The sequence below is a fragment of the Bombus vancouverensis genome, chromosome 16 (assembly GCF_051014615.1).
Source record: "Bombus vancouverensis nearcticus chromosome 16, iyBomVanc1_principal, whole genome shotgun sequence".
NCBI classification, from domain to species: Eukaryota; Metazoa; Arthropoda; class Insecta; order Hymenoptera; family Apidae; genus Bombus; species Bombus vancouverensis.
This window is the reverse complement of record NC_134926.1, coordinates 8,852,706-8,874,421: the sequence shown is the minus strand read 5'-3', so window position 1 is coordinate 8,874,421 and position 21,716 is coordinate 8,852,706. Positions and strand designations below refer to the sequence as shown.

General features: G+C 35.9%; 1 protein-coding gene across 1 annotated transcript in view; it reads right to left on the bottom strand.

Moving 5' to 3' along the window:
• LOC117161503 (metabotropic glycine receptor) overlaps nucleotides 1-21,716 on the bottom strand; it is a 157,867-nt gene that overhangs the window by 13,894 nt on the left and 122,257 nt on the right. The window contains exons 6-9 of the mRNA XM_033343084.2: nucleotides 18,213-18,281; nucleotides 16,390-16,499; nucleotides 9,125-9,339; nucleotides 1,811-1,949 (exon numbers count right to left, since the gene is read on the bottom strand). Coding sequence (XP_033198975.1) covers nucleotides 1,811-1,949; nucleotides 9,125-9,339; nucleotides 16,390-16,499; nucleotides 18,213-18,281 — 533 coding nt within the window. The remainder of the gene's footprint in view (nucleotides 1-1,810; nucleotides 1,950-9,124; nucleotides 9,340-16,389; nucleotides 16,500-18,212; nucleotides 18,282-21,716) is intronic.

Sequence of the window (21,716 nt, the reverse complement as noted above, 5' to 3'; positions counted from 1 at the left end):
GAGAAAAAGAAAAATGGCGATTCTTTCGATACGAAAAGTTACTAGATAAGTAATGCCACCATTTACCGATAAAAATTACTGAACATATAGTAAGATAGAGAAAAACAAATAGCGGTTGAAAATTGAAGAAGACATTACGATAAGTGAAATATTCAGATTGATTCGATACGATTTTAAGAAGACCGTCAGTGAGAAGCTTCTCCGGTAACATTATTAATGCAGAACACGTGCAGTTGCACGAAGCATAATAGTTTCCGGTGTTCTGCTCTAGTTCGTGTTGAACACGACCGAGTATCAGTGGAATGCATTATTAAAATTAACGATTCGCGGACGGCCCAATATTTGCAGGGTTTCACGGATTCGTTCGGCGTATTAAATTCAATGTTGCGCGATGGCGTGCCTCTGCCTATCCATTCACACCGCCAGCCATCAACCGGTTTGATGGAAAATTATTTGGATTACGCGTGACGGGTTTTTCATATATGTAAATATAAAGGCACGATTGCGTTAAAATTTCGTGAAAATATGCGTGTAAAAATTAGTTGGAAAACGTAATGGTACTGTATGGTGTATTTACATACTTGCACTGTATTGCATATTTAAGAAATGTATTTTGGTGTCTCATTCGAAACGAACGATTTCTATTAGAACGAAACAAACGATTGCCACTTTGATTGAAATTTCCGAGTAAGATAATAGACAAGAGAATCTCAAATATCGTATTTCGCATATATCTCCGTTGTTATTTCTATACTCAGAGGTAGGATCACGATAGTTATTATTTTATTGAATGGATAAATCTATCACACCGTTCTGAGTAAAAACGAAACCTTTTATTGGTATAAAACTAGGGATAAAAACAAAAAACGCATCGATTAAATCTATCGATTGTAACTAGGATTATCTTCTAGTTACTATTTCTTATAACTAACGCATCTGCATATGGATGGCGAGCACGAACTCACCTTGACATTTTCAACAATTTCGGTAAACATTATTCTTTTGTTAATTATGAACGTTTGCGAGTATATAAGTTTCTTTTAGTTTATTTCGATGTTGCATACAAATAATTGTAAAACAACGGTATAACATAATTAACTATTTAACGATTATAAAATAAATAATATTAATATTGTTGTATCATTGGAAAACAACTAGTGGAAATTAACAATTTGTCAGGCATATTATTTAAATAATACCCAGAATTACCAGGAGAGATTTCATTCCTATACAGTAACATTTTGGCGTTCTTGTTTTGAGGTTAAGTACAAAGGGGATATACGGAGGCAAATAATTCTCATGGCCTGAGTTGCTCACAACGACACCGTTTCGCCTCGCACAATCGCACGGTTTTTTCAGCACAGCAAAGAATCCTGTAGTCGTTTGTTAGACTTAGCGTTAACCACGGATCTCTGAGTACACTTTTAACCTGTCGCTTTCAACTACGGTACAGCACGAGCTTTTGAATGTATTCTGTTGACTTTTCAGATAAATTGGTGGAATACGCTGTACCTATGGAAAAGAATTTTTAAACAAAGGATTTCCTCTCTCATAATATCATCAAAAGAGGAGCATCGTTAAATTCTATTTTATTTCTTTTTCCTTCTTGTTTTTTAAACGCCCTGAACGTGCAATATTTTTCACGGGGATTTATGAAGTCTAAAGTAAGTAAAAAGGAATGTTTGTTTAGTTTCAAGGAAATTAGTGTTTTTAGACGTTCACGCGAATAAACGTGAAAAAAAAAAAAAAAAACGGCGAATGGAAGTCTCTAACGTGTGTTCTGTATTATTATCAATGTTCATGTACTTACATAGATACGTTTAGGAAGACTGACAGTATAAATTCGTTGTAAATTGCCATCGAGATGAATCGACTCTCGTTGAACTCTGACGGTGTTCTTCTCACCACGATGCACAGCCTGATTCCCCATATAAGAAATATAACCTCAACTGGAACAAAGTAAAACATTTCTTCTTTTACTGTCGGCGACACGAACCTGACTAAGTTGCGTTTACGTGTTTATTTAAGTGGTCAATTATATTTTCACATATTGTTTATACAAAACATCAAATTAAAAGTATAAAAAGTTGCAGGTAAAATCAAAAACACGAAAGATTACTAAAAATAAATGACACGACTTGAAGGTGAAATTAAAAATTCATAATGCATTTTAATATTTTTTTACAGTGTGCTTTTTTACAGTTTACCGATAGTGTAACTTTCGAACGAATTTTAACACCAACAAATTGCTGTATTTCATTATACACTGTACTTCATAAAAGCAGAAAAAGTGGCGCAATTAATTGGCGACAGTTCCAGGTAAACAATTACTAATAATAACAACAACAAAAAAGAAAATGCGTTACTAAAGTCAAAAAGGAAGATCTCCGCGCTCGGTCGCGCAGCGATGTTCCTCGCAGAGGGGAGACCTTCCTGTTCGGTTGGCTAAGTGTTAAGAAACTCACGACGACGACGACGACGACGACGACAACAGTGTTACTCGAATTTGAAATTACCCAGAAGCCTGAAACTCACACTGCGGTCGGAATAATATAAGAAGACACAATAGAGAAGGGAAAAGAAGGAAGAAAATTGCCGTGATTTTCTTCCCGTGGAAGAAATTGTCCTATTACAGTGGTTCTTATTAAATTGTACTCTCGAGGATTCTCGTGGCATAGCCATAATATCGTGTCGTCTGTCGGATGAAGGAATTGGCGTATAACCGCTGCATTCTACGGCCAATTTGCCAACGTGGAATTTCCTGCTAGTTTGATGCAGAATTTTAGCAGGAACAGCACATCAAAGATAGACCGCCTTATCTTTGATGTGCTTATCAGCAACATCTGCCTAGCAATATGATTTAATCGCCGTTTAGCTTACGTATCGTATCTACAGACCTTCGTTCCTTAAATTCTTTGGTAATTGTTATCGAATTACTTTGGAAATTTCTGCGAAGCTTGAAATTTCCCAATTTCTTGTTTAACGTTTAAAATGGCTCGCCAGAAATATGATAACAGAACAATTCTACGAGTTGCTTTTCAACTGTATATTGGCTTGGCAACTAAATGATAGCGGATTTTGTCATTAGGTGTTAACCCAATATTTTCGTTTCTCTAATCCATTATTTTATTTGTTATATTTTCCAAATTACAGTCGCATGATATATATAAAAGTATCGTTGAATAAACTTCATTAAACGAAACTATCCAATTCAAAGGGATCTTCCATTCAGTCGCGACTGTTCCAACTCGTCCATAACTGCGATTCCATTTATGATCATACAGTATATCCCCTCGTTTGGATTTCCCAGGTCCATTAAATTCCAACAAAACGATACACATTGCCTTGTCGCATAAAAATTGCAATTCGAACGAACCGCCTTGACGTTTGTACAAATCAATTTGAAATCGTATTTACCGTTTCATAAAACGGTCCGTTTACGGTGATCTCATTGCAATTTTTCATTTGACCTCCTCATCATATTTTAATTCGAGGTCGTACGTATCTTATATTCCTTTATGCATAATTTTGCAATAAAAGAGATAAACTAGCCTCTCCTCTAGCGACCTTTCTTTCGATAAATTTCCCCTGAAATAAGTTCCTCGTTCAGTGCCTTTTTCTTAGATAATTTTCCCTTCAAATAAGACTGAACGATATTACCCTTTAGTTAATTTATCGAACGACTCTTGGTAATTATTTGATAAAGGTAACGTCTACTTTTGTTAAATATTTTACTTTTTTAAATATTTTGTTAAATATTTTTGTTAAATATTAAGTTGGAATTTCTCCATTTTTACAATTTTCCTACATTGTTTCACTGTACTGTTCATTTGGATTCGTAAGGTACGGTCCGAAGGGAAAGAGATCGACGGTCGATGCAAGCAGCGAACGTGTCGGTTTTGCTTGCGACCGAGTCACACATGCACACACATATGGGCAGGATTCGGTGTGGACAGTAGCGGTAACTTTTTGCGAAATTCGAAAATCATCGAAATTGACGAGGGATTGGTCTTTCGACAAGTTCACCAAAGTTTTGAAGAAGAAGATTTTTAGTACAGCGACGAAACCCTGTAACAGAGTATTCTAAATTTAGTGAATCCTAGGCTTGTACATATATCTAGTAACTTTCCCACTGAAAAATTCCCTAGAGCGTTGCAGCGTCTGCTAAGCGTCATTAACAGTCCAGGCACGTTTAACCCAAAAAAACAAAAGAATAAAGAGGGTTACGAATGAAGAGGAGACGGAGTACAACAGAGGTAGAAACCGTTTTAGAAAAGGTTGTTTTTCCTCGTCAAGAAAGCTCTCGCCCTAATGCGCTCGTGGAATATGCACTGGTCTGGAACGACGAAAAAGCTCAACAGTTCCTAGCCTGACTAAACACGGAAACAGACAGCGTTATTTCTAGGAAACATATACATGTATAGAACTTTTCATGCGTTGCAATTAAGGACATCAAATTAAGCCGAGTTTTCAAATCATTACCGCGCATCAAAGGGGAAATTTGTGAAAAATTCATCAGAATTTTAAACACCTGAGGCATTTCGCTCCTCTCGCAAGAGTGGAAAGTTTAGTTTCAACGAATTTTTGTCGCGGAGAAAACGTTAAAATATACGTTTGTATACAAGAGGGAATGAGAAAGGAAAATTACCTATCATTTTCGCGCTATTCAGTAAGTTCTGGTCGTATATTATGTTACGTTTCTTTAATTTTCTCTCGTTACCCGAGCTTTGTAAAATTCTCCGGTACATTATTTTTGATGTATAAATAAATTTCGGTTATTTTCAGACAATTCTTAACGTTTAACATTTTAAGGTTAGAAATGAAAAATCATATACGTTCTTAACGCAAGTACCTATTATTCATTTTCAAGAAACTCTTAAACATTTTGAGGTTAAGAATGATAAGTCTTCGATCGTTACATTTCTTCAACATTTTCTAGATTTTCAAACTTTGCACGAATTTATTATTTTCCCATTTTCTACCGTCCAAATATACGCTATTCGTAATTAATTAATTTTTTTAATCTGTCGAGTTTAACTAACCTCAATTTTCTGAAACTAGTTAAGGAGGTTAGGGCACACATTTGATTCTGCCCATTTTGGTTTTACCTCTATTTTACGCAATTAAATTGTCCCAATTAAAATAACGATTAAATGAAGAATAATAATTAGAAAAATAGTTGAAATTGAAAAAATTAATCCAATCCATAAAGATCATACGATTAAATAAAAAAAGTAAAACAACCAAAAGGTGCTTTTTAATTTTGAGAAAATAAATATGCTGAGTGGAGAGTTAAATTAAATTTTGTTTAGTAGAAAATGTTGACTGTGTTAGCGGAATAAAATTGATCAACGTTCTCAGATGACAACACCTGGTGACGCTTAATCATTCGGTTAATTGATGGGACGTTCATGGAATTTCGGGTGGGATTTTATGAAGTGAATGATTGATTTCTGTCAGCCAGTGGGTTTTAATGTCGATAGAAATTCTCACGGGAATTACCGGAATACCGTGGCCTGCATTGGACATCTACAATTGAAAATACAATAAGACAATTTATCAAAGTAGAAACTCACCTTTCTTTTATCTCAATTGAACAAAACGCGTGATATACGATCGTAATACCAAAAATTGATTCCTTTTTATTATGTGCGTTCATAACAACGTCAGCTATCAATTTTTAATATGGAATGACGTAATTTATTAACAAAATAATAGCCTGATAATCAATGATATATGAAAGAGCATTAAAAATAATTCAATCCTCGATATCGGAATAAATTGTTGTCAAAATTTTCGAAGGTTATAAAGTAGCCGTCGTATTTAATACGATAACTATAAAATACTTAAAATAATATCGTTTGTCAATCAATTTAAATTAAGTAATACAATTATAATAGTCGCAAAATTGTTTTCATTGTTAGGAAAATAAATGTGAAACAAATGAAAAAATTCAAACGATAAAAAATGGTATAGATATTCACATCAGTCGTAATAAAAGTTAAAAGTATAGTAATTATAAAATGATCGTGATTAATATTATCTGTTAATTCATTTCTTTTATTTGCTATTTATTCATACGATTTAGTTTTCGTCATTTAAATCGTCAAATTTTTCAAAATATCAACATTTTCATTCGATATTACAATATAGTGACAAAATTGGTTACACTATTAGAAAGGTAAGTGATAAAGCCAAAAGAAAAGGAACTAGCAGCTCTCCACGCGACATCTAGTCACCTAGAGGAGGTTTTAAGTTCCTAATGACCGCTGTTTTATATCACCAGCCATTATCTCCGATACTTCGACTCTATTCTGCCTTTTCAAATGGCTAAATTCGTCTTTGCGTGAATGTTATCCGATCGGTAGATCCACTTTCATGCGACGACCTTCTTGATTTACATTTCGAAATTCAGATCTCGCGATACGGTGCGCATCGAAACGAATTCCAGAGATACCGGAACACTGTAGAGACTCATTGAGATCAACGGAGCTGTACTCGGTCGATAATATTCGTCTTTTCAATGTAAACGTTTCATTAAAAGAGACACAAAAGTGGCGGCGAAGGAGAGTAGATTTCAACTCGAAAGAGAAGGAAATTTGTATACAGAAAAGATGAAATTTTTGAGATTTTGTCTGCAGTGATTAACAATTTGTTAATAGCTAGTATCGTTGAGATTTCGAGTATTTCAAATCTGGATATTAGATTGGTTTTCAACATATACAAATGGCACGTGTTGGCAAGTTAGGGTTCTAGAAATTTTGGTTATCGGAAAATTGGAATTTTCGGAAATTTGTGAACGAGAAAATTTTAATTCCCTAACAGAAATTGTAATTCTTGGTGAATATGAGATTCTTGCTTCTGAGAATAGGATTTTTTGTATTTATTTTAAATATAAATTCTCCGACTTATTATTTACATATTAAAATTATAAATAAATGGATGAAAAAATATTTGATACGAAGATTCGCAATATTTTGAAAAACAATATGTTTTTAAATTTTTACCACAAAGCCTTCCAATTTTCTGCCATCGATTTTTCATGGAAATGTTAAAAACGTTTAAAAATTTGCTTTTGCACAAATGTTACACCGTTCTTTATTTTTACTTTTTTTGATGCTTAAGCTTATATTACTAAAATTATATCAATCTCATTATAAAAAATTCCACCCTTACGATTTCGATTTTTACCGAAAATTATGAAGAGCTATAGATTTGATTAAAAAGCATGGAATTTGTTGAATTGTTTGCTTTAACCGTGTAAAATCAGGAGCGGAGTGAAAAAACTGTAACCATAGCCATTACTCTTCATTTCACGATAATATCGAACATCGTTTCTTATACTTTTCCACACCTGTTTCACATTTTATTTGCGAAGGGGTATGTTTGAATTTGCCACGAAATTTATTTGAGCGCTGATCCATCCTGAATCTTTGCCTACAGCAAATAAACGTTGATTTATTTTTTCTCCTTTTTATCATTTCATTTTCCAGTAAAGAATTTATCTCGTATTTATTCATGAAATATTATCTAAGAATATATGTATATATCGAAACTTCGAAAATTTATATTTCTCAATCGACGAACCTTTCACAATCCCCATTTCCTTAGTAATTAAAATCTCCAACATACAAATTCTCCAATAATCAAAATTTCCAATATCTAAATCCTCCGATAATTTCCACCGTACCAGTTCTTAATTCTACACGAACTTCTACAATACAAATTCCCCAATAAATAAAATGTCTAAAATTCAAACCTCTGCACATTCTCACTACCTGGTGATAATTTCAGGAAGCAAACACGCTTTATAGTGAGATACATAAATTCCCTAGAAAGCTATTAACATAGCAGTTACATTATTTTATTTGAACGATTGTAGTGCTGGAAATATTTTCCGCTGGACTTTAGCTGGACTAGATGGCGATACCGACAGTTTTTATTTGTTAAAACGTTGGCACAATTGCCAGATAGCATCCTAACCTTTGTTCAATGAATTTAACGGGTGATTTCTTCGAAGAAAATTTCCATATCTACGGGACTGCAAGAAAAGTACGGTGACGAATGGTTATCGACGAACCAATGAGTTAGACGTCCGCCGAATGGGCTGATATCTCTTGCGGAAGCTTAATAACTGTCCTTACCAAGGCAATATCTCCTATGAAAACTCCCTATGGTCGTGTTTAAACCAATTAAAATCGCTTTATAAATCAATCGAGAGATGGAACCCGCAAAGTTTTACGTTGCAGGATACCATAGGATGACGTTAAGTGGCTTAAAATTTATGTCTCGCAGTAAAAGTTTTGTAGAAAATTGGTATCTGCACCGACCACGCAATTTGTCTTAGATATAATACATTTTTTTCAGTAATTTTCAATTATATCCTTTATTAAAATTTTCCAATCTTCAATTCTTTCATCATTGCCAGCAAACTCATTACTAATTTGCCAATTGGTCAAAATCATAAAATTACTATTGGTAATTAGAATTATAAAATTGTTTAAAATTATTTGAAAATTGTCTCAGATAATTCTCAGTAGTAGTTTAAGATACCTGATGCTTTCAAATATTCTCAAATATCCTGAAATACTACAACGACCATTCAGATGCTATCAAATATTTTTAGCTGCTACCTTTCAGTTTGGATTTCCAAGAAATTGTTATTTCTGAATCGTGCTGGACAATTTAAACTAATTTCAGATACTGTCAAGTACTTTCAATTATATTCTGACTTACTATCAAAGCACAAACATACATTTTTCAGTGTACTATCTTTTATATTATTTAAAATACCATCTTTTAATATACTTCCATACTAACAATGTCACATCGGTATTACCTAACCTATCGCTGCAATCTGTACACCAAAAATAACCTTAACAGAAGTCCATAATTTCATAATATCAAATTTCAAAATGGCCGCAAAGTGCATGTGCACATAATCGCACTTCATCAACAGTCCTCTTCAAACTTTCCTACTCGATAGAGGCCATTGATTCAAATCGTTCTATCAAAACACAGTGCAACTGATAGTGTTCTACGTAGTGCCTATTACACAGTGAGACGAGAGATGATAGAGGAGAAGCCATGCATTAGGCGATTGGTCGAGAGTTAAAGCACTCACGTATGATGAAACTGTGATCCCACCAGTCAGTCCGGCAGAGATAAGCCTTCAGGTCGTCCGCTGTTCGTGCCACTATAACTACAGGCGGTGCAACCAGCGTGCGGATGCTCAGGAACACGCTGAATGTCATCACGATGACGCCCAGTCGCTTCAGCAGACTTCCATCCGTTATCTTCACCGCTTTCGCCGATTTCACCCGGAATATCACCGATATTCTGCAAACAAAATCCGCCAACATCTGGTTATCGTCTATTGTTAACCCAGGATTTTGGGAATAAGCCAATGTTCAATAGGGATTAAGGGAACGCTGTTTATTGCCAGATTCGGACAGTTTTCTCAATGAGCAAACGTGAAATTTTCAATAGCCAGGTTTCAGCAGATAGACAATGACAAGGTTTGTGTACTAGTCTCTGCTATTATGGCTCTTATAGTTACTATATGGTATATGTTTTTATATTCACTCTATAATTCTTAGATTCTAGGGATTTCTTGATTTTTAGATATCAAGGTATTTTGAAGATTTGCAACGATGCATTATTTTGGGATTTTTATGGTCTTTTATGAAGATTGGTAGCTCTCTCGTTGCATGACACCCTCCTGATATTTTGGGTTAACGCTGGGGCTACCTACCATGGTGGTCAAAATTATAGAAACATGGGAGACTTACAATGGTGTATTTTATTTTTATTCTTTTGATTATTACTTATCGAGTGGACCAAGAATTCTTATTGATTAGTCGTCACCTATTTCATTTTTAGATTAGTAGCTAAATTGCTGGGAGAATTCTTGCCATCTCTGTCCTAGTTTATAAAATGCTCAAACTCCTCAAATCACTATGCAAATGGACCAAGAATTACTGTGGACCACAATGATTCTCTATCCTATGTCCAGGTGCCGCCTAGATGACTCTCAGGCTATTAAATAACTTCCTAAACGCTTTCACGAAAAGGACACTTGTACTAAATGTTCAAGATCTTCTAATTTTTTCCGAAGCTGAACAGAAAGTCTCTTAAATGCTCCTTAAACTCTGGCTCTTAAAATAGTGGAGCAAGTAGAACATCGCTATCGGCAGGATGCAAGGATGCTCGAGATTTAGTAGCGTGGCCGTTTTCCTGACCAATAGAGCGTGTTCAAAGGATGCGACCTCAAGGATGAAATCTGTTCCGAGGAGTGCACTTGTGGCGATAAAGGCAGCGACACAAGAAAGCTTGGAAAAAAGCTGTTTTCGCTGGTGGAACGAAGGAGAATCCACCTAAGTGGGCTTGACCTTTGATAATCGTCTCAGAGGTTCATTCGACGATACATCTATTAGCAAGAGTATCGTACTACAGAATTTACGCCATGAAACAGGCTGATGATTTAATACAATTTAAAGTCCCATTTATGGAACTTCAGATTCGTTTTCGCAGATTTTAATCAATCTCAAGATTCTCCCAACTGAAGGGGACCTTTGAAACCCCGAGGAAAGTCTCTTTTCTAACTCGCCAATTTCCATTCTTAGGTCAGACCATCTCCAACAGGAGAAGCTTTCTTGTCCATTGCAGTTAACTAAGCGTTGGAATCCTTCTCCACTTGGATACCGCTTATAGTCGGAAGCATCAAACGGTGTTACCATAATTACTATGATTACCAGTATAACCACAGCAAATTCCAAGCAATGTTAACCGTAACAGTACTAAGTGTAACACTGTTCAGTGAGAATGTTCAAGACCAGCCAGTTTAGCATCATCCTTTGAGATGAGCTACACTGAAAACTGTGTCAGTTGTTCTGGATTTGGAGTGGCTGTCAATTTATGACTTGGACAACACATCCTTCACATCATTTTTCGGCAACGTCCGAATTGCCTACCTGTCCAGGCTGTAGACCTTACGATGCTGACCTCATTAAGAGGCTAAACAACAGTTTAAGTGCCCGATCAGTTAAGGCGAAGGTGAACAGCTGGCAATACCAAAGGATATGCGCCCACCAGAAGATAATAAACCATGGAAAACCCGGGGCTGGAAAGTCAGTATGTAACGACGATACGAAGATTCTGGCGAGAGTAGCAGCAACATCCTACCACAGTCTTCATCAGATCGTCAAACTCTTTGTGTATACTAAAAGTGCAAATAAATTACCAAACCATGCCAATACTGGATATACCAGGTTCAAGGTTATATCAACCGATCAGTTGAACCTGACCGATCTCCATTTAGTTGAGAATTCGCAACGTCAGTAGCTGACCACAAAAGTGCTAAATGTATCGATGTTGCGTGGGACAATCCGAGTCCCAAAAGCCTTAAAACTCTCGCTCATCGATCCCTCCGACAAGCAGTCGGCGACGTTCTCAGACTGCTTCAAACACCAGTCTCCACCTTGATCAAACTGTCGAGTTTTCCCGCGAGAGCGCTACCTATTCAACAAGATGTAGATTAAGTACATCCACTGGCTCGGTCTAAGATTCAACAGTCCGAGTTTCCATTCGCAGTGAAACGCGATCTTGGTCGAGGAAACGGAACGTAGAACGTAGAAACGTAGACGATTACAATGCACTACGTTCTGCTATACGATCGTTTCGTTTGCCTAAGGAATCCGTTTAATTACTTGTACACCTTGGTTGACCCAGTTGTCGTGACCACTGGAAGCGATCCTCGAGGCGAATAAGAACCTCTGACAGCAAGCTACCCAGTCTGAGGGAAAAGTTTCGCCATTGCTCTAGGGAATCGGCCAGGTCTTGAGCAAAATCAATGTGTCCTTGGTGCTAAACACAGGTAACAGGTGAATCGGTGAATCTTGAAGCGGCTAAGTGGAAAATTGCAGCTGCTAAATCCTGGTCGACGATGGAAACTTCTCCTATTCTACATTTGAACATTATCAATTTACTTTACAGTATTGTTAACATTATTCTAAACTCATTTCATCGTATTAATTCATTATTGTTAATATTAATTATTAAGATGACGAAGACTTGTTTAATCCTTGTTTGATCGTGGATATGGTCAAATTGGGTTTAGAAATGGTGGAAGGAAGATTTTATTTTGTACCAAGGATTCTGAACCCGTGTTACAAGGTTTGGTAAAAAAATTGCTTTTGAATAAAAATTTGGAGAACATTGAAATACTCTCCAAATACAAAGGCTTCTCAAGCTGTTTTTTTTTATAAAGGAATTTCCTGCGTTTATCGACTACGTTTTGAAAAAAATTCAAATAGATTGAAATATTCGACATTTACAGCAATGGCTCTTATCCTATTCCTTGTAACGTTGCTAATTTCTATTAATTAATTAATACTAATCGAGAGACGATAGAGTACGCTCATATATTGTAAATGAATCTTGGAAATTCAGAATTCAGTAACAAAATATTTCTGCCAAAGGTAAGCAACTGTGCACATATTGGGTTGGCAACTAAGTGACTGCGGGTTTTGTCAATGCCACCTATTAACAAAATCCGCAGTCACTTAGTTGCCAATACAGTACTTCTGCACATTAGCGTTTGGATGGTCGGTTTATTTAGTGTAATTACCGCAAGTTTTCGAGTATCAAAGGAAGATATGCCTAAGGGTGTATCAACGATGATTAATGGAGCTTTGATTATCAGACGGACGAAAATAATTTTCCTGGCGTCATTCAGGCGAACTTTCCTCACTTTCAACTTTCGTCAAAGAACCCAGGGGCTCAGGATTAATCCAGTCTGAAGGCAGAGGGCCACGAATTATTCAGTTTTATTTCTGTGTCGTCGGTTAAGTTAATATTCCGCGCGAGTTTGCCACTTTTCGTCACCGATACAAACAAAGTACAACGGCTCGTCCCGTGGCAAGTAAATTACGAGTTTGGAAAATATTGGAAATTCAAACGGGAGAGACAGGCGAGAACTTTTGGATCGCAGGCGCAGAGTTTTTATCGGAATTGGATTATTTTTAATCAGCAGGCAGCTTTACCGGGTTTGATCTGAGTGGTGATAAGTTTGGGGAAATTTAGACCGCGTATCTCGAAAGTTTCGTTTAAAATTATAAGCTGACGCGCGTCATGAAATTCTTTAAAAGCGAGCAAAAGCTTGAAGAGCTTCGAATTTAGGGTTTTAAATCCTGGGAAATTCTTATGACGATAATTAGTTCGATAATGAATAATTTTTCCCATATATTTAGCTTTTGTTACTATTTTAATTCCTGAGTGTTAGAATATTTATTATATTAGTTTGCATATTAAATTTTAATTTTATAATATTAAACATAACATACTTAAGTTTTGAAATATTAGAACACACAGATTCTTCAAAATTGTGGATATCAGATTATTGGCTTTTCGATCAGTGAAGATACAGAGTATTTGCACAAAATTAACTTTTATTTGCAAAAAAAAGGATTACTATTTTTGTGATTGTAACATTTGGTTTACGGTCACTCAGATGCGCATAAAACAATGAAACATATCCTTTCCTCTTTGGAATGTCACAATTTGGAAATTAGATAGTAGAAATTATAAAACCGAATTTCCTATTGCCAAACCTTTTCCCCTTTGAAACGCCGCAATATGAAAAATTGGGAAACCGAAATCTTATTATTTTCACGTTTCTCCCCTTTGAAATCTAACAATATAGAAAAATACATCTCTCGGTTTCAGGTAGCGATCGAGTTCTCAAATGACATGATACCACGTGGGCGGGAGTTAATTAATAGATGATATCATGAAACTTCTCAAATTTCGTGGAACAATCGGTTAAGCAAGACAAAAGGAAACAGAGACGTGATCAGAGAGGCAATTTTGAGTTTCCAGCCGGAATTTCTAATTATGTGTGTCGATTTCTCGTGTAAGTCAAGCCTGTGCATTAGCTGGCTGAGTCGACTTCCGTTAATTATAACTTGCAGCTTCTGACAAAGTTGCACGTCGCGTCGATTAAGCGGCAACTTCGGCTAAATAACATTAGAATGCCGGAAACAAGGACTGGGTGTAATGGCGAGCGTACTAGTAGACGAAGAAAGAGAAAGTTTAACAGTGGACCCAGTGTAGCAAGTTTAACAGCAAGTTTCAGGGCCTTGGTTAATTGTGTTAGCTTCGACAACGAAGAAAAGTACATCGTCCACAGGATATTACAGCAACTTGCCGGTTCAAGGGTCAGTTTTGCTTCAAATGGCAGTTTAGATTACATTAATACGGCGTTAGTGAATATTAATAGTTCCTACATGATTTGAAAAAATATCATGTGACTTTAGTGAATTTTCTATGACTCAAACTATTTAAATAAATTTTCCCACGAATCAAATTAAATTTCAATTAGGCCTCAATAGATTTTCTTGCAACATTTCCATGTCATCGATAAATTTTCCTCTGACTCAAGTAACATTTCCACGACTTTAATAAATTTTTCCGCGACTCAAACAGAATTCCTATAACTCCAATAAATTTTCCTCTGACTCAAATAACATTTCCACGACTGGAATACATTTTACTATGACTCAAGTAACATTTCCATGAGTTCAATAAATTTTCCCGTAACTCAAATAAGACTCTCCTTCAATCACGATTATTTTCTCTAACTTTCCAAGCTTCTTTCAAGTTTCTATGCTTTCCATCTCACTAACTTCTGTCATTATCGAAAGAAAGAAATCGGAACGTGCCGTCCGCGGAAATCGTCATCCATCCCTCAACCCTTTAAAATAGATCAATGTTTCACGATGAAAGAGTGGTTTATCACTCGACTGGCGAAGAATACAGTAAAAGGACAGAATCGTGCTCACTTGGCCGAGCTTTGTTCATCGAAAACGAGGTGCAGTCCGAATGGCTTACGAATTCCAGGGGCGAGCCACGAGAGCGTACTTTTATTTCTCTTCTTCGCAAGCGAAATGGGCTGGGGCATGAAAGTAGAGGCAATCTTTGTCCCGGAATCTCCGTGCCCGACGGAAATCCTGCAGCTGCTCTTGAAACCAGCGATCTCGTGAGAAAAATCTTCGCAAAAAAGAAGAAGAAAACGAAAGGAACGATACATTACTCGTTGGTCGACGAAGCCACCGCTAGAAACTACTGACCTTCTTTTTTTTCACGTTTCAACCCTTCGGAGCAACTGAGTCAGAGGGTTGATCGGTGGAAATCTATCGAACGCGAGAAGTCGGGGACGAAAGGAAGAGAATGGAGACAGGGCGGTGCACTTCTAACCGTGGGAAACGATTCTTCCGATTCTTTCCAACTAGGGGATGAAGTGCGAAAAGTGCCACTGTTTCATCGACTAGATTCTTTCGAGATCGAGGAAAATTGGCTGAACACTGTAAATTGGAGAATTGCGACAGACGAAATTTTTCTGACGTGTGACGGAAGAGATTGGAAAAGGAAAATCTGGTTGAGGAAAAGGATGTTTTCTTTTAGTTATGGGAAAACTAAATGACCTATCCGAAGTTTGGTGGGATTGGAAGGAGGTGGTGTAACTTTTGGAAGAAGATATTGACAGCTTAAGATGTGTCTCAAGTATCGGTAAGTCATGGAAAATTATTGTGAGTCATAAAAACTCATTTTGATCCATAGAAAATTACTCGGGTTTATGGGAAATCGTTTAAAGTTAAAGAAAATTTCTTAGCATAGAGAAGAATTTAAGTATAACAGCTATTAGTATTCAAAGGAAAGTTATTCTAAATCAGTACAAATCACTCTGAACCATGGAAAATAATTTGGTGTTCAGGAAAATTCATTGTGAATAAGAAAACTATTTCGATGTAATGTAATGTAATAGTAAGAGTGTGAAATCTGTATAAATTGCTTTGACGGGTCATGGGAAATTATTTCGAGTCGCGGAGAAACATGATTGACTCATGGAAAATCGTTTGAAGTAGAGGAAAATTATTCTGACTTACGGAATGTCAGTTTCACTAAGTTAAAATAATCGTTTTATTCAGATTAGGTTTAAATCGATTTAACTTTTGGCTCATATGAAGTTTAAAATCAAAATTCGTGGATTTCCACTTCCAATGAGATTCACCTCAAATATAAAGCAAACATTACAATGCTACTAAAACTTTTCCTAACTATTCTATTAATAATAAAACTATTCCTCAGAAAATTATACAATTATATAATATGAAATATAGTATTCGAAACTCGTCAGAACTGTTGGTTGTTTAGGAATTCTGTAAGGAAATTAAAACGTACAACCGCGTAATTTTCCGCACGCGTGTCAGTGTGCAAATTGGAACTGTAATTTGAGTGAAGTGGATTCCCATTTGCAGAGCAAACATCGTTCGTCGGATCTTAGTATGGCACATGGAATTAAACATTTCCAACAACGCTATTTGTACTCACCGCCAAGTCTTTAACATGAGAGCTCCATAGGTGAGAGAAAACCCAATCTCCCTCAGCCACACACGCACTGTACAGGTTATGACGTTCGGACGTGGATACATTACTATCGTCTGAAACAAAGAAGTTGATTTCCATTTACCATAATTCAACGTCTGCGGAGAAAAGTTAGATTTACTGAGAAATTTGAGTTTCTTCTTTTTTTATGAATTCTTATAAATTGAATTTTTCTTGGCATCACAAGGGGCTTAGAACCGAAAATATTCCATTTAACAAAGGCAGATAGTATTGACAAAATCGTACTTCTTAGATTTTTCCTTTACAGCGCGCCATTATGATTTCACAATATTTATCGCGAAAAATATAAAAGTAACCGTAAAAAGAATAAAAATGACAAAAATTGAAAATAGTTTGGATGTAACGACAGTTAAAATTACAATAATTTATAGCAACCTCTCATAAATGTATAAAAATCCAGTTATTAAACGCGGGAAAGAAAATTCCTACGACACAAGCACCGTTAAACAGACGATATAAAATCCCTACGATGCAATTAGTCTTATAATCTAATGTTTCGAGAAATTAAACGAACGAGAAGTTCTCTCGATTCTTCACATTCTTTCCTCTCGACAGGAAAATTTCTTTCTTGTTCTACGGGTGCATCGCATGAGGATAATTGCTGATATCGAAAGAATGTTTTTCATGGAAGAACGCGAGCTCGCGTGCCGCGTCACGCTCTACGATTAGGTTAATTTTCGTTTGAGCGGCGCTAGTATCGCCTTTGCTCCGCCATTTTCGTGTCGACAGATCGTCGGTTTCACGGTCAAACAAGAGGTAAGTGTGCTCGATTGCCGGATAAAGACTTCCGAATGAACTTATCAATTGCATTTTATACAAGAACAGCCCACGTTGAATGGCTGTTTAAGCGGCTCTCAAATTACACGGTCCACCACAGCAATTCGTATTAAAGGCATCGATTAACTTTGTTATTATTCTTTATAACCGCCGTGAGCTTTAGTGTTTGTCGACTATTTTAGCTCTTCATCTTCTATTTTGAGGTTAGGTTGCAATTTGCTTCGGGATAGAGCTTAATTTGGTCTGATTCACTGATTTTGGCTAGGTTTAGGTTAGGTTCGCTTAGGTCTCTCTTGAGATAGAGTTCAATTTAGCTTGATTCACTGACTTTGTGATGGGCTTATGTTAGGTTCATTTCCTATCTTGATTAGGTTCATCTTAATTTTAGGTTAGGTTCATTTCCTATTTTGAGGTTAGATTTCAATTTGCTTCAGGATACAGGTTAATTTGATTTGACTCACTGATTTTGGTTAGACGTAGTTTAGGCTCGCTTCAGATCTGTTTTGGGACAGAGTTTAGTCGAATCTATGTTATATTTGAACAAGATTAGGTTCAGATTAAATTCTGATTCGTAAGTTAAGTTTAAATTAGATTAGATAAATGTTTTAATCGAAAGTTTCTTTGGATATACTGAATGTGCTTTTAGGGGGAAATAGCACTATAGCTTTTTTCTTCTGAATGATATTTTAGGACGAAGTGACATTATCGTGGTTCTCCTCTGATCATTTTTTAGAAAAAAAATGTCATCATACCGGTTTTCTCTCTTATTTTATATTGAAAACTGCATGTTACATGAGAATAGTTTCATACGTGTCTTATATAGTTCCTTTTTGTTTCAGTATGTAGCACACATAAAGTGTTTACATTAATTTTTCTGTATTTTTTTTAAGAAGAAGAAATAGAATTATTATTTTTATAACCCACGTTTAAAATAAAATTTCGTGAAAATGTAGGTAGTGTATGCTACTTACCGTGCAGTATATGAAAAATGCACCTAGTACAATAACGCGTAGAAGAACAGGGCTTGCAGCTCTTACCACCTGCAACAAGAGAAAATCACCAGAAAATAAAATACCAGCTTCAAGCATTTTTACGACTATATCATTAAAATAATAATTTATTATATTTTTTATATTCATTATAATTGTCTGTTTTATTGTCCATCATCAAAGCTGTTGATTCTCTTTAGAATGAGAGCGTAGCAATATATAAAATACACGAAATAAGCGATATATTTTATTATTTACGTAATTAATTGTATTTATAGAGAGTATTCAACGATATAAAAGCTGACTTTTGTCGATTTATAATTATTTGTAAATAATTTGCTTAATCAATAATTATTGACAGTAAAAGCATTGTTTTGTTACTGGTTCAAGAAGGTTAATCTACCGAAAAATGGCCAATTTCATATCGTTAATTAATTCGTTTGTCAAATACACAGCCAATTAAAAAACAAACAAGGAATTCCCGAATGAAGAATAGAATATTGGTAACAGTAAAAATTCCAATGATATCGCTTTTTTCCATCGATTGCAGACTATTGAACATTATCGGAAATTGGAAGATTTTCCGTTTCGCTTTGCTGTGCACGGTTTTAACTTTCAATACCCACATCATAGGTCATAGGTCAGTAGAATGATTCACGTTATATTTTGTATTAAAAGACGTAAAATTATTTCAGAAGATAAAATTGTCATCTTAAAATTTTAGGGAAAAATTATATTAAAACTAATTTACGAAATTCCATCACACCGATCCGAGACAAATTGAAATTATCCCAAGGCAGAAAATATCTGATATGAAAATCAAAGCATACGTAATGATTTATAAAGGAAAATACGAATCAAGCTACGTTAGAATTAATTCAACGCGTTTCGTTCGCCTAAACTTCGAACGTTCATCATTCACAACATAAATTAAGCATCTATTGGGTTGGCAACTAAGTGATTGCGGCTTTTGCCATTACCACGTAATGACAAAGTCCGCAATCACTTAGTTGCCAAGCCCAACCTAACCTCAAACTGTCACTTGACGAGGTAGAAAGGCATCAAACTGATAATTATAATATTAGGTTGGCAACTAAGTGATTGCGGACTTTGTCATTACGTGGTAATGGCAAAATCCGCGATCACTTAGTTGCCAAGCCCAACCTAACCTCAAACTGTCGCTTGACGAGGCAGAAAGGCATCAAACTGATAATTATAATATTGGGTTGGCAACTAAGTGATTGCGGACTTCGTCATTAGGTGGTAATGGTAAGATCCGCGATCACTTAGTTGCCAACCCCATAAAATTATTTAAACGCAAAACTACAATCGACACGATGATACTTAACGTAGGAATTAAAATAATTCCATGCAAGCCCATCGATATACAGGAACATACGAGTAGAAAATATTTGTCAATGTTCAACAAATGGCGCAGAAAAAATATTTCGGCAATCTGAAGAAATTGGACGACAGCCACTTGAGAACCACTGACGAAGAAACGATTTACTCTGGCAACTAGAGACAAAGCTCGATGAAGAAGGGGTGGGCCGACGGATTTTTAATTGTCCAAGAGTTTCTATCAACTACTCGCTGCCTTCCACCCTCTTTCACCCCTTTCGTCCGTGACACAGTTTACGCAAGAAACAGACACATTATCGAAACTGCGGGGGTTGAGTCCATTAAAATAGGAAATCGGAAGTTGGCGAATTGCATTGGACGAGAAATAACTGCAGTCAGTGCTGAACTTGCCAGACACAATGGGAACCGGTGCCTTTCACAGAATGCTTTTAGTTTCTTAATCCGACAAGATTTCGTGGCTCCAACCCCTTTACCTCTTCGAGTTGCGTCGATAAGCGACTCTTCCTTCTTAGCTTAATATCGTCCCATTTACTTTAACTCTGTCCGACAGTTTTTTTAATTCTTTCTCTCATTTTATTCTTTTCTCGATTTTCCCACGATGAGTTTTGCTTAAGTCAAGCGTAGGTGGAGGGGAGGGGAGGGGGCAAGAAGCGCTGTACGACATCTTCAGATACAGCAAATTATGTGAATATTGGGGTGGTTTCTGTGGAAGATGTTTACGTGTACATTGTACATTTTTACGTAGATTTGTATCTTCGTAGACTATTATATGGTTGGCAACTAAGTGAGTTAGTTGCAATAGAAATGGAAATAAATAAGCAGATATTTGTTTCACCTGTTAAATATTGTAATTTTTGTTAATTATTAATTATCAAATATTGTAACTTCTAATTATGTATATATTGGACGTTATAAATATTTAATGATAATAGAATAATTGGAGAATATCGGAAATTATAAATGTTAGGTTAATATTTAAATAGCAAATTCATCTTTTTGTGGATGCGATTAAAGAGATTTTGCTCAGAGATTGTTCGTTCGTTCTATTAATTAGAAATTAATTAATGAAATAAAAATAAATTTTTCTTATATTATAGTCTTCACATATAGCAACCTAACATTATTCCTCAACGATTCAGCGCAATATTCGTCACTTTAGGTTTCCACGATCTCTGGTCAAGTGACACAGAAATCGAAGAATCGACGAAAATAATTGAAATTAAATAAAAGAAGATAGAGACTTATCACCTTTTTATATTCTACATCTTTACACATATCAATTTGTTACATTAATAATATAGAAATATTAATTGCTAGATTACAAGAATAAATTGTAGAAATTATGGGAATAATTTATAAAAAATTCTCTTAACGATCCGCTGCAATATTATAATCGATCGACGATAGCTGCTATTATATATCTGGTTATGGTTACGAGAAACTCGACGAATGGTCCTATAATTCGCGTCGATTGCACGAACATGTACAATATGCACAGTCGTGTTTAAATATTTGCCATCGAGCAAAACATTTGCAGCTCGACGTGCATTCGTTTGAACAGCATCCCTGCAACGTTTCGCTTGGAATTCGCACGGAATAATATTGGCCAGCCTGGCTACGCATCGGCCTCCATCGAGTCAGACTTCTTCCTCCGTTTCTATTAGGTTGGCAACTAAATGATTGCGGGTTTTCTCAATATCACCTAATGACAAAACCCGCAATCACTTAGTTGCCAACATATGAAAATAGCCTGGTGGTTTCGAAATATCGTAGCTTGTTCGATAACCTTGATAACGTGCTTTGCCACGGATGAAATCAACTGACAGAGATAAGGGAAAAAAATTAGTTGCGCCTTCACGTCGACATGTGAAGTCCGGTAGGTTTCAGTAGCATAGGTCTGTCAGTAGTCAGACGTTGCGAGTAGAGCAGCCGTGAAATATCCCAGGCGTATCAGTCACTTGTCCAATATTTCCCTTACAACTAAGTTCAAACAATTACTGCGAAGCTCAACCCATAAGCCATTGCTCTTCCATCTTTATTCGCACAATATTACAAATGCTTTGTACGATATTAAAAATTACTTACATAACAGAATTAAGTTAAACGCTCAGTTAGGAAATTTCT